Below are 13877 nucleotides of genomic sequence, written 5' to 3'. Positions count from 1 at the left end.
TTGTTTTTTTGTTATACAGGTTTATAGGTCACTAATGCCTCAGGGTTGTTCATTCACAGTGGAGGATTCTATCTTGATTATCAAAGTTAAAATGCTCTTACTTCTTGGAGTCAAAATAACAGATAAAAATAATTTACTGACATGGCAGTCAACTTTCTCCTTTCATCCACAGAATCTATGTCCTTTTGAGTTGACTTTAATTTTCCTCTGGAATAATGTCAACCTCTGTTTATAAGAATTCCACTGTGATCTCCTCTGTTGTAGGGATTAGCAAATTAATAACCTTGCCTGATCATTGCTAATGTTGTCCTATTATCCCCGTATCACCATGATTTTTTTCAGTTTCCCTCATGTTGCTTATTTCTGGGGGGGAAAAAAAAATCATGGACTAGTCAAAATAATATACAAGAAATCCTGAAATATTTTCCTTAAACCAAGTGTATATAGATGAATTTCATATTTTCCCAATTTTAATTATTACTGAATTGTGCATACAATCTTAGGATGCTGATTTACCATCTTTCAAGAGGTTTTGCTTCCCTTCAAGATCCAAGGTTCTAGGTTACAAAACCACTGGTATAAAAAACATGGGCTTCATAGTCTAAGATCATGGTTTCATGCTGTTCTGGCACTTAGGAGCTTGAGCTAATGTCTTAACATCTTAGGGTCTCCTTTCCTTACCTATAAAATTAGGGCCATATGCCCTGATTTAAAGTGTGTTGCTGAGAGAATTAAAACCAGTGGCAAGTATAAAGTGTTGGTATTCAGTAAACGTTATTTTGCATCATTTTACATATGTACCTCATTAAATCCCCATAGCAAACTTGTAAAGTGGGTATTATTAGTTCCCTAATTAAGTGAAAGTCGCAGAGCCTGGCTGGATTTCAGTTGAGTTTACTGAGTTTTCAAATCAGGACAGAGACTAGTTTAGGAAACACAAAGAATATACTTCCATGGATGCATATAAGGGGTTACATGTTGAACCTGTGGGAAAATAACATTCATCTTCATTATCACTTTTTCCTGTCTAACTATAAACATAAATTACATCAAACATTCAAAATCCTGTCAGATTCTACGCCCTCTTTTATAACAGTTTATAGTTTGCAACACCCCTTTTAATATCTTGAAATAAAATCTTCAGATAACAGACTGAAATCCATAAATTCAAAAACATATTTTATATGATACCCCACTCTAATACAAAGAATAAAATTTAAAATGTAATTATTAAAGTAATTTGTAGTTCCAGATCAAATGCTCAGGTTCCCCTATTTGTAGAATCACTGGGATTATGACATCTACCAATGTAGACCTATTGAAGCCTACTTCACCTAAAGCATACAATGGTTTCTCCCTAAGTCCAAGAACTCTACCTCATTTGCTTTTATTTTTTAATTAAAATTTTATTTTAAGATAATTATAGATTAACAAGCAAGAATAATACAGCTAAATCTCCTGCACCTTTTACCCAGTTTCTGGGAACATCTTGTAGAACTATAGTAAAATAATACACCAGGATTGAGATCGATACAATTAAGGTAGAGAACATTTCCATTACCACGACAATCCCTTATGTTGCTCTTTTTTTTTTTTTTTTTTTTTTTTTTTTTGAGACGGAGTTTCGCTCTTGTTACCCAGGCTGGAGTGCAATGGCGCGATCTCGGCTCACCGCAATATCCGCCTCCTGGGTTCAGGCAATTCTCCTGCCTCAGCCTCCTGAATAGCTGGGATTACAGGCACGCGCCACCATGCCCAGCTGATTTTTTGTATTTTTAGTAGAGACAGGGTTTCACCATGTTGACCAGGATGGTCTCGATCTCTTGACCTCGTGATCCACCCGCCTCGGCCTCCCAAAGTGCTGGATGTTGCTCTTTTATAGGAATTTTCACTTCCTTCCCAACCCACTGACTCCTTAATCTCTACCAACTACTAATTTGTGTCCCATATCTATAATTTTGTTACCTCAGGAATGTTATATGAATGAAATCTTACCATATGTAACCTTTTGGTATTGGCTTTTTGTAAATCCATTGTTATTCTCTGGAGATTTATCCAGGTCTACTGCATGAATTGTAACCACACAGCTGTTCAAGAACATCTGCTTGTTTCTTTCCAATGTTGGGCTATTATGAATAAGGCTGTATCATGCAGAAGTTTCTGCTTGAAAATAAATTTTCATTTCTCTGGGATAAATGCCCCAAGAGGACAATTGCTGGTCAAAACTTACCAAGTTTTACTTTTATGGATCATGCTTTTGGTATAAACTCTAGGAACTCTTTGCCTAGTCCTATATCCCGCAGATTTGTTTCTCTTACTTTTTGGTAATTATTTTATGCGTACATTGAAATTTGTGACCCTTTTGATTTAATTTTTCCAAAAGGTATAAGAGATAGAGTATACAGTAGCTGGCATATAATGTAGATACTTAGCTTTCCTATTAGCTGCAAATCAACTATCAGAAACTATTTAAAAACAAACCAAGCACAAAACTGCACTTTTTTTTCCCCAAAATATTATGTTCTCAGTTTTACATAAATTTGTTATATATACAACCTGGTAAGATATCTGTGGTACGTAGGAAATACATGCGAAAGAAACAAAGCTCATAAAGAACCAGCTGCAACTGCCACTACATCTGTAGGTAGAAAATAGTTTCTGTTTCCTTCTCACCTCATCAATTTGATAGTAAAAAAGCTCTGGTAAAAACTACAATTGACTGGGAAAGTTTGATCTTATTCAAACACCAACAGAACTGTCTGATGCCCAACTAAAATTGACCATGACATTCAATACCAAAATACTGTGGTTACAAATATTACCCCACTCATCCAAACCTGTTTCTGAATAAGGTAATTGTGATTGTTGATGAAGTATTCCATTTCACCTTAGCTGTACTGGCTTCCTTGCTCTTCCTCCCAATTTCCAAGTATGCTAGAGGAGGATCAGGGCCTTTACCCAGGCCGGAATCTTCCTCCCTCCCACCAGACGTGTCTCCCACCACATGGCTCTGTCCTTTATCCCCTTCAGGTGTTATTCAAATGCCATCTTCTCGGGAAGGCCTTGTGTGATTAGTTTATTGAAATTATTCCACTCAACTCCTATGTCTAACAATATTTAGTCTCCTTTCCTGCTTCATTTTTCTTCTGGGCTCCTAGCACGTTCTAATGTAAAAAAATGTATATGTGACATATTTGGCTAGATTATTTCATCCATTAGCATGTAAACTCCATGAAGGCCTTTATTTTACTGCAGTATTTTCTGCACCTAGAACACTATTGGTATATGGCAGTCACTTAAATATTTGTTGAATGAATGATGTAGAGTGGGTTCAAAAAGCCATTGGAGAATGTTATGGCTTGATTGGTTTGAACTGTAATACTTTAAATCAAAGATCGATGGAAACATTAATAGGAAAGATCTTAACATCAATTTTCTTCCAGGAGAATTTAAACATAAACACATATAAATAGATAAGCATATGCTTTACAAATTCTCCCATTCCCTAGCTAAACCTCAACCCACTCTCTCTGCTACCCTCCCCTAAAAAATGAGAGACTAAAGAAAAAGCAAACACACTGTGTTCATGGGCCTTTTTCTCTCATCCGACTGCTCAGATCCTAAATTTTAGAGTGTTTCTTGAATCATCTTTTTCTCATAGCTTCCCATTGTGTCCAGGGCTATTGTCCCTGCAGCCACAATCAGTTCTTGCCTAAAATCTGGCCAATTGTCTTCTAACTAGTTTCCCTGCTTCCAAATTTGACCTGCCACAATCTTTATTTCCAAATCAGCTGCAATGCAATGGACTGGATTGCCTCCTCACTAAATTCATATGGTGAAACCCTAACCCCTAATGTGACTGAAATAGGGACTTCATGGAAGTAACTCAGGTTTAATTAGGTCACAGGGGGAGAGCCCTGGTCTGATAGGGCCCTTATGAGAAGAGACACCAAAGAGGTTGTTTTGTCTCCACCTCATGAGGACACAGGGAGAAGGTGGCGGTCTGCAGGCCAGGAAGAAAGCCCTCACCAGATTCTGACCATATTGGCATGCTCATCTTGGTCTTCTAGCTTCCAGAAATATGAGAAAATAAATATGTGTTGTTTAAGCCACCCGGTATGTAGCATTTTGTTGTGGAAGCCCAAGCCAACTAACATGCTGAGAAATTCTTTTAAAAACCTAAGCACACCATGACAATCTTCTGAGTAGAACCCTTCAATGGCACTCCAGTCTTCTCAGAGTAATAGTCAAGAGTTCTAATACTTGCCTTCAGGAGGCTTTGTTCCCCACCCATCATTCCTTTCAATCACACTGGCCAATTACTGAGTTCTTGAACCTACCAGGCATGTTTCCATGTCATCAGCCTGTACTAGCTGCTCTTTCTAAAATAGCGTTCATTGATACTGGTATGGTTCAGTCCTCACTTCCTTCAAACCTTTGCTACAAGAATGTCATCTTTTCTATAAGCATTGCAAACAACACTCCTCACCTTCCCCCACCCGCACCAAATACACTGCACTGATGATCTTCACTTCTCCAGCTGTTTTTTTTTCCCGTGCGCATATCCCCTTCTAACACATCATATAATTTACTAGTATGATTATATTTTATTGTCTGTCTCCCTGTTAGAGTGCAAGCTTTTGTCTGCTTGGGTCACTAAGTACCCTGAGCACTTAGGTCACCGCCTAACATACAAAAGGCACTCAATAAAATTCATTAAGTAAAACTGACTGAGAGGCCAGTAGCCTGGGTTCCAGTCCCAAAACTGCCGCTACCATGCTGTGTAACTTCGGCTTTATGTCTTTTTCGTTGTTTTGAATATAAAAGTTTTGGATCATATTAGAAAGAAAATCTTCTTTCCATGGCTCTGACTTGGTCCTTTCTCATCAGTAGGCTGTTTTGCTCATTGCTAGCCTTACCCCACCTTTCCTATGGCCCAGACTACTCCATCCTTCACTAAGTATACTCTTTCCCACAGCCTCCCTCCTTGGTTAATAATATTGATAATCAGTAAGTATTGAATCAATGGAAGTTATTTTGATTCACTCACAAAAAAACATAAAGGCACTTTCTGACAGGATTATGTCTTTTGGTGTTAATTGGTCTCTAGCTCTAATTTCTAATCCTAAAATCTATGCTGTAATACTATAAGAATTTAAAGAATATTGACCTAGGATTTCTATGATACATACTCAAACAGCATATTTATTACTTATTTACAGAAAAAACTGTCACTTTGACTTCAATAACATTGAGCACCTCTTTTATTCTTTACTATCAGTTTAAAGATCTCAAGTCATTATGTCCTTCTTTTGTTAATAATATCAAAAAGCCATCCTGACCAACATGGTGGAAACTGGTCTCTACTAAAATATACAAAAATTAGCTGGGCATGATGGTGCCGCCTGTAGTCCCAGTTACTCGGGAGGCTGAGGCAGGAGAATTGCTTGAACCCTGGAGGTGGAGATTGCAGTGAGCCGAGACTGTGCCACTGCACTCCAGCCTGGCGCCTGGTGACAGAGTCAGACTCTATCTCAAAAATAATAATAATAATAATATCAAAAGGATAGTTTAGATCTGCTAGCAACTTCTCACAATACTTCTGCAGTGAAACTGAAGTATTTTATTTCTGAAAGTCAGTTTAATAGACTTGCAATTTCCAAGTTAAACTATACCATCTGTTTGGGTTTTAATGCCCTGAAAAATTATTACAATAAATCCAAATTAATATTATAGTTCCTAATTATAGAAGAGTAAATCAATAAATTAATTACCTGAAATAAGATGATATTTTGGTGATATATTTTTTAGCAGATATTTAGTGAGCATCCATTATGCACAGGTATTGATTTGTTGCTGAATATTAAAAATTAAACCAGTCCCTTATTTATGTATTTTTTGAGACAGTCTTGCTCTGTTGCCCAGGCTAGAGTACAATGGCAGGGTCTAAGCTCACTGCAACCTCGGCCTCCCAAGTTCAAGCTATTCTCCTACCTCAGCCTCCCGAGTACCTGGGATTACACGCACCCACCACCACGTCCAGCTAATTTTTTGTATTTTTAGTAGAGATGGCGTTTCACTATGCTGGCCAGGCTGGTCTCAAACTCCTCACCTCAGGCTATCCACCCACCTCAGCCTCCCAAAGTGCTGGGATTACAGGCGTGAGCCCCGGCCAGGGCTAGGCCAGGGCTCACAGATTACTAAGAACAACTCATGTTGAATTTATAACAGGTTTTAATACAAGGCAAAATTTAAACACAATTCTTTAATAGTTTTATTTCCCTTTTCTTTCTTTCCCAGTTAAATCCAAGTAAAAATACACCCCCTTTCAAAATAATATCATTAAACAAATTATCTGTATTTAGCACAGATAAATATGTGGAATTACTTTTCCCAAAGATTAGTAGTAACTCACACACGAGTGATGCTTGCATAATTTTTAAATATAATAAGTATACTGAAAAAACATGCTAGTACTGTATTTTCAAAAGTAAGTTTCTATTCCTAGAACTAAAACACAAAACAAGTGTTGTGAGATACATAAATGAAGACAATACATTTAACCAAGGACTTGCCATTTTTCTGCAGGATGTTCCTGGCAAGGGAGGTTGCCCTAGTCCTACAAACAACCTCCTACATGCAACCTAGGTGGCAGCATCTCCTCCCAGCGGAAGACCTCAACACACAAGCTCTTCCTTCCACCTACAAACGCTGGAAACCGCGACTGGAGAGGTAATATGATTGGCTAAGCCATGAATGACGCACGATAACCCCCGCCCACCGAGAATTGGCCTTTCCTAGCCGGGCTCAGATCCCGCTTTCCGATTGGTCCCTACGGCAGGAGTGCAGGGACAATTGCTTAAGTTGACCTCTGGGTCCGGAACCGCGGACAAAGATGGCGGCGGCCAAGTGTTGGAGGCCTTTGCTCCGCAATCCGAGGCTTTCATTGCACACCGCGGCTGATGCCGCCACGGCTGCAGAAACAATCTGCCAAGATGTCGCGGCGACCCCTGTCGCGCGTTACCCGCCGATTGTGGCCTCCCTAACAGCCCACAGCAAGGCCGCACGGCAGCGGCGGATCGAGCACTGGAACGCAAAGGTGCACGCTGCAGAGTCGGTAGACGAAAAGCTGAAAATCCTCACCAAGATGCAGTTCATGAAGTACATGATTTACCCACAGACCTTCGCGCTGAACGCCGACCGCTGGTACCAGTACTTCACCAAGACCGTGTTCCTGTCGGGTCTGCCTCCGGCCTCCGCGGAGCTCGAGCCGGAGCCCGCGCCCGCATTGGACCTCGCGGCGCTGCGTGCGGCCGCCTGCGACTGCCTGCTGCAGGAGCACTTCTACCTGCGGCGCAAGCGGCGCGTATTCCGCCACCAGGAGAGGGAGGTTATAATTTCGCCCTTCCTCGATCAGCTGGTGGCAACCCTCGTGGGCCTTCTCAGCCCACACAACCCGGTCCTGGCCGCCGCCACCCTCGGTGAGCCTTGGGTCCCCCGGGGCGGAAGGGAGAGGTGGGGATTATACTGCGTTACCCCGCCACAGTTTTACCCCTCTTCGTTTCTTTCTCTCTGCTTCATTCATGTTTTCCTAGTCCTTTCGCTCCTGTTTGGGTGGCCTGGTTTCGTTACAGTCACTGCCTTAGGAATCTGGAGACTAGGTACTTGCGGCTGTGCTAACACCAACCAACCAGCTCTTAAGCCCATTTTATTCTACTAAGACTGTTACTTAACTTGCCTATATCATAGGTTTTAATACAAGGCAAAATTTAAACACATTCTTTAATAGTTGTATTTCCCTTTTTGTCTTCCCCAGTTAAATCCAAGTAAAAATACACCCCCTTTCAAAATAAATATCATTAAACAAATTATCCGTATTTAGCACAGATAAATATATGGAATTATTTTCCCAAAGATTAGTAGTAGCTCACACATGAGTGATGCTTGCATAACTTCTAAATATAATCAAGTATACTGACAATCATGCTAGTACTGTACTTTCAAAAGTAAGTTTCTATTTCTAGAACTAAAACACAAAATAAGTGTTGTGAGATACATAAATGAAGCCAATACATAGGCAAGTTAAGTAATAGTCTTAGTAGAATAAAATGTTGCAGGTGGATCTCTTGCCTTTCAAGTTTCCTTTTTGAAGACATCCTGAGCTCTCCAGCATTCCAATCTTAGACTCTACTTTGTGAGTGTCCAGCCAAGTGGAAGAGCAGTGGTGATGAAGAAAAAGGGCACTTAGAGAATGGGGCAGGCCAGGTTTCCATTTAGCTATTCCACCAAAAAGCTGTGTGACCATGTGTCACATGGTGGAGTAGTAACTTCCTTTTTGCTTAATTTTTCGTGTTTTTTGAAGATGAGAATTACGGTAGTAGTTTTTCGTTGTAGAATTGTGAAGATGAAATGAAGTATTAACTAAGATACCTAACGTTTACTCAGTATTCATGTGCTAGGCCCGGTTCTTAATTTTATATCTGCCAATTTATTAATCCTCACAATAACCATTCACAATAGGTAACAATGTTTTGCAAATGAAAAAAGACGAAGCAAACTAAGGCATAGAAACGTTAATTCTGTGTCTGCCTGAGACCCTGTAGCTAATAGATTGGGAGGGTCAAACTTCAAACCCCCAATTCCAAGTTCCTAGTAAACGTCAGCAGCTTCTATGTAACTGTTGAGGGCGGACATGAAAAATAATTAACATATAGAGAATTTTAAAAATCATTGTTTCTGACACGTTCATCATTTTATATCTTCTACCAAGTGGATGTCTTACTTAATATTTATTGAAGTAATGTTAGGACTGTAGATGTGTGCTCAACCTAGCCTTGCTGTGTGCTTGTTTTTTTGCCTTCTTCAGTTGAGAAATAAGTGATCTTGAGGAAAGCATCATGGACTTCGATTACTCCTGATTGGTGGCCTAGAAAAACTATTTAACTTTGTCAAGACCCAGTTTCCTCTTATATAAAATGGAGATAATGAAAACTATATGTACTTTTTGGAGTTATTGTGAAAATTAAATTGGTAGTTTCTAAAACAGCCCTATTTTTATTTATGTTGAATGATACTCTTGTTAATGTTCAGTGTAATGATGGCACAAGTAGACAGTAAATGTTTGAATGTTATATTTAAGGTATAATAGTTAAATTATCACATAACCCAGTCTCTTACCTCAATCATTCTTATCTGTTGTTCAGTTGGTATTCTTTAGTGTTCTAATAGCCAAATTTATTTAGATGATCAGATGAAAAAAAATCTTGAATATATTTTAGATTATAAACGCCCAGTTCATTTTTACTGGGTGCGTGGTGAAGAAATTATTCCTTGTGGTCATCGAAAAGGTCGAATTGATTCCTTGCGATACCAGATAGATGATAAACCGAACAACCAGATTCGAATATCCAAGCAACTCCCAGAGGTAAAGATTTATTGCATTTATGTATCTATTGATATCTCATGTAGGATATATCATAGGCAAATTAAGTAATAGTCTTAGTAGAGTAAAATGTTTTAGGTGGATCTCTTGCTTTTCAGTTTCCTTTTTGAAGACACCATGTCTAACAGTCATTTTAGCTTTTTAATCTGCTATGGTGTACTCTACCAAGGTCAAATAATCATTTAACAATAACAAGTTAAGGCATCATTTTGCAGTACCATACAGATCTGTATGTTTCTCTTAATACAAAAATTCTGAAATAGTTTATGATTATAATTTACTAAAGTATACTAGCTAGTCATCAATCAGGCGAGTTTAACATTTATCAGCTGGGTCATTTTACATATTTGCAGTTCTTTTGGAGAAAAACTAGTATATTTTGAGTATTGTCTATGCTTTCATGTCAAGGGTTGTCACACTTATACTGTAAAGATCTGGATAGTTAATATTTTAGGCTGTGCAGGCTGTAAGTCTCTGTTGCAGTTTTCAGCTCTGCTCTTACAGTGTAAAGTGCTGTACACAATATATAAATGAATATGTATGGGTAAGATTTTTAAATGTAATGAGTGTGAGTAAAATACATACTAATGTTGCTGTGAATTTAGTATGTCTTTTCTTTTTCTTTAAGTTTGTGCCATTGGATTATTCTGTTCCTATAGAAATCCCCACTATAAAATGTAAGCCAGATAAACTTCCATTATTCAAACGGCAGTATGAAAACCACATATTTGTTGGTAAGTTTCTCTTTTGACATATTATACCATAAATGTGTTCAAAGTGTCCTATGCAAATTTGGAGTATTGACTACAATGAGGAATTAATTCTTGATGATGGAGAGGTGAGCAATACAGTTCATCTCAGGTTATTGCAACATGCATAAACATTGGAAAGAAAATGTTTTGGTTCATTATTTGAAATTGTACTTGTTTCCACCGAAATAGCAGTGTTTAACTTTAGAAAACAGTTATTAGGCTTTGTTGACTTATTAGATAGAAAATCAATTTGTGTTTTTTTGAAAGTAAAAATCTTTAGAACTGGACTTGAGAGAGCAGTTGGCTTTTTAAAGTCTCATATTTGTACCATGCATGCTGGTAAGATCAGGAATTCACAAATTCATAATGCCTGATGTCTGCCCTCCCTCATGCAGCTTATTCTTTTGCCATTTTTTCTTCCTTTGTTAATTCTTACCCAATGTGAAGAAGTCTTAAGAAGGTTTTATGCTAGTCGTGGAGACCTATTTTATCAGCCTCTTTTCAGTCACTGTGGTCTTAGGGAGTGACCTGCAGGGAACTTTTTATTGAAAAGACTTTACCACTAAAATTGAGAATCTCAGCATTTCATGAAATGTTGCTACTTATTATTTTTACTTAGAAAAGTAGTATAAAAATCATTTTTAAAAATTAGAAGCAAAGTGTGTATTTAAAGTGTTGAAGTGGTTGTATTCTCTTGCTAATATGACAAGGAGACAACCAAAGCTAATGATGACTAAGGGATATGAGAAAACAAGTAATAGAAATTTTAAATAACTTTTCTATATATTCTTTCAAATTCTTCCATGCTATGATGGGCTTTATGACAGCTAACAGATTGAGGAATCATGCTTTCATGTGAAATTTAACTTTATTATAATCCATAAGCTATGTAAGTAAACTAATATTCCCACTTATGTATTTAGAGTACTGAGAATATGATGTATAAAGAAGGGAAAAAAGGGCTCAAATACTAAAACATGTGCTCCAGATGTTCTGCATGTTTGTTTCATCTGAAATGTTTTTATTTTGCTCTTCAGGCTCAAAAACTGCAGATCCTTGCTGTTATGGTCACACCCAGTTTCATCTGTTACCTGACAAATTAAGAAGGGAAAGGCTTTTGAGACAAAACTGTGCTGATCAGATAGAAGTTGTTTTTAGAGCTAATGCTATTGCAAGCCTTTTTGCTTGGACTGGAGCACAAGCTATGTATCAAGGTAATAACTAATTTTACAGGGTTTTCTTTGAAGGTATTTGTAGCATTCTAAGAATTTAATAGTTAAAATTGTTTTCTTTGGGTTGAAACATAGATTGAATCTTAATATTTTGAAAGCTTTTACATTGGCACAAAGTACAGTTGTTTTAAAATCCATATTTAAATACTATACAGTTTAAATCTGACACTGAGGTAATTTACCATCTCTTGTGTGAATGTACTTTTGCATGCATTTCTGAGACTGTAGCCAACCAAGCCAACCCTTCCTAGATGATAATGGCTTTCTGCGGGTAGAAAAGGAAATGGTTTCATGGATTAAATATTTATATTGAATCAATGGCTATCCCATATAATTTATTTAAAGGTTATATCCATATTTGGATTAGGAGATTGTTCATCCATTCAGTAAACAGTGACTACTTTTTTATATGCCACACACTGTATCTGTTCAAGATGCAGTGTTGAGTGAAACAGATCCTGCCTTCTTAGAACTTATAGTGGGAGGGTCAAAGATAAGAAGCATGTGATACTTATAAATAGTGGGGAAATATACTATGGGGAAAATACTTTAGCATAAGAGTAGAATGATTTATAGGAGGCAGGTATAAATGTGGTACGGAGAAGAACCTAGTTTTAAAAAGTCATTCAGGGAAGGTTTCTAAAAATGACTTAAGACCTGAATGGCAAGGAGCTTCCTATGCACAAGTCTGAGAGAAGACGCTTCCAGGCAAAAGGAACAGCAAGTAAAAGTCCCTTTGTTGGGAACAGGCTTGAAATATTTAGGAACAACATGATGAAGGGTAATGAAGAGTGGGACAAGGAGAATGATGTAGAAGGAGATAGAGGAACCCAGAGGCTATATTTTACAGGACTATTAGAGCTCATTGTGGGGCATTTGGATTTTATTCTAAAACCTGAAGTAATATGAAGTAGATCAACATTACGTGAATATTCAGGAGGAATTTTACTACATGTTTGATTACTAGGCTTATCTCTCTTTTTTTAACATGTATACTTATTTTAACCTTATACTCAAAATTGACTTAGGTTTCTGTAATAGAATTGAATAGAGAAAGTGGGACTAGGAGTAGACAGAAGAAGACAAAGTGAGAAGTAACTTTCTTGAAGATGTTAGAATGACACTGTTCATTTTTGAAAGATAAAGTGCTTCTTTTTATAATAAAATTAGTTCCATATATTAACAGTATTATTCAATGGTTATTCCCAATGAATAATTTTATATTATATATAAATATATATTATATATACATATATGTGAATATATAAATATATTCATATAAATATGAATATATTCATTGGCTATTTCCAATGAATAATATAATTTTATATAATATATATTATATAGAATAATAATACACATTATTATTAAAGATGATATAAAATACGTGTGGAAAAATAAAGTTACTGCTTGGCCTTGGTGGTTGGGTAATCATAGTACCAGATGTGGAAGGCATTTGTGTAGATAAAGCTTGCTTCTCCTAGAAGAAGTAAATTAAGGCTGACGTTGTTGAAAAAGATTAATCATGAGTTTCAGCATACTAGAGGGGAGGAAAATATTATTTGTGCAGAAATGAAATACAGGGTTAGAATGGAGACGATAAGGAAACTTTGAGGTCTTCAGGAATTTGGTTACATAAGGTATCTAAGTTGTGGGAGGTATGTGATACCCTCTAATGTCAAATATGTTTGTTTTGTTTGGGTAAAATATATTCTTTGTGTAAATTTCAGCATAACTTTTTCCTACAGGATTCTGGAGCGAAGCAGATGTTACTCGACCTTTTGTCTCCCAGGGTGTGATCACAGATGGAAAATACTTTTCCTTTTTCTGCTACCAGTTAAATACTTTGGCACTGACTAAACAAGCTGATCAAAATAACCCTCGTAAAAATATATGTTGGGGGACACAAAGTAAGCCTCTTTATGAAACAATTGAGGATAATGATGTGAAAGGTTTTAATGATGATGTTCTACTTCAAATAGTTCACTTTCTACTGAATAGACCAAAAGAAGAAAAATCACAGCTGTTGGAAAACTAAAAAACATGTTTGATTGAGAACTTTGGGAACATTTAAATGTCACTAACAGAACAATAATGATGAGATTTGTAACTGTCAAATATTAAATACATTGATTTTTAAGACAAATATTTCTTATGTCGACCTGTTATTAGACCTCTTATTCTACTCAGATTCATCACTGAAAGACTGAATTTTACTTACCTTTTGTTGATTTCAAAATAATTGTGTTTGTATGTTGCTAACTGATAAGACAAATTGAGTTATTGAACTATTAAATGCACATTTTAATATAAATGCAGAAATTCCAAATAAAATGTTAACATGCTCAGTAATTAAAAGAACCCACTACAGCCGGGTGCAGTGGCTCAAGCCTGTAATCCCAACACTTTGGGAGGCTAAGGCTAAGCTGGACTCCTTGAGTCCAGGAGTTC

At 37.1% G+C, this 13877-nt stretch overlaps 1 protein-coding gene across 1 annotated transcript; it reads left to right on the top strand.

Annotated features, from left to right (window-relative positions):
* Positions 1-6823: 6823 nt before the first annotated feature.
* Positions 6824-13576, top strand: MRPS30 (mitochondrial ribosomal protein S30). The gene is made up of 5 exons (XM_032281177.1): positions 6824-7481; positions 9279-9424; positions 10071-10176; positions 11232-11408; positions 13175-13576. The coding sequence occupies exons 1-5, from the start codon at positions 6896-6898 to the stop codon at positions 13462-13464; spliced, it is 1305 nt and encodes a 434-aa protein (XP_032137068.1). The 5' UTR covers positions 6824-6895; the 3' UTR covers positions 13465-13576.
* The last annotated feature ends 301 nt before the right edge of the window (positions 13577-13877 follow it).

The sequence above is a fragment of the Sapajus apella genome, unplaced genomic scaffold, assembly GCF_009761245.1.
Source record: "Sapajus apella isolate SASKATOON/1434 unplaced genomic scaffold, GSC_monkey_1.0 scaffold1, whole genome shotgun sequence".
Lineage (NCBI taxonomy): Eukaryota > Metazoa > Chordata > Mammalia > Primates > Cebidae > Sapajus > Sapajus apella.
Note: the sequence above shows the minus strand (reverse complement) of the source record. Positions and strands in the feature narration are given on the sequence as shown.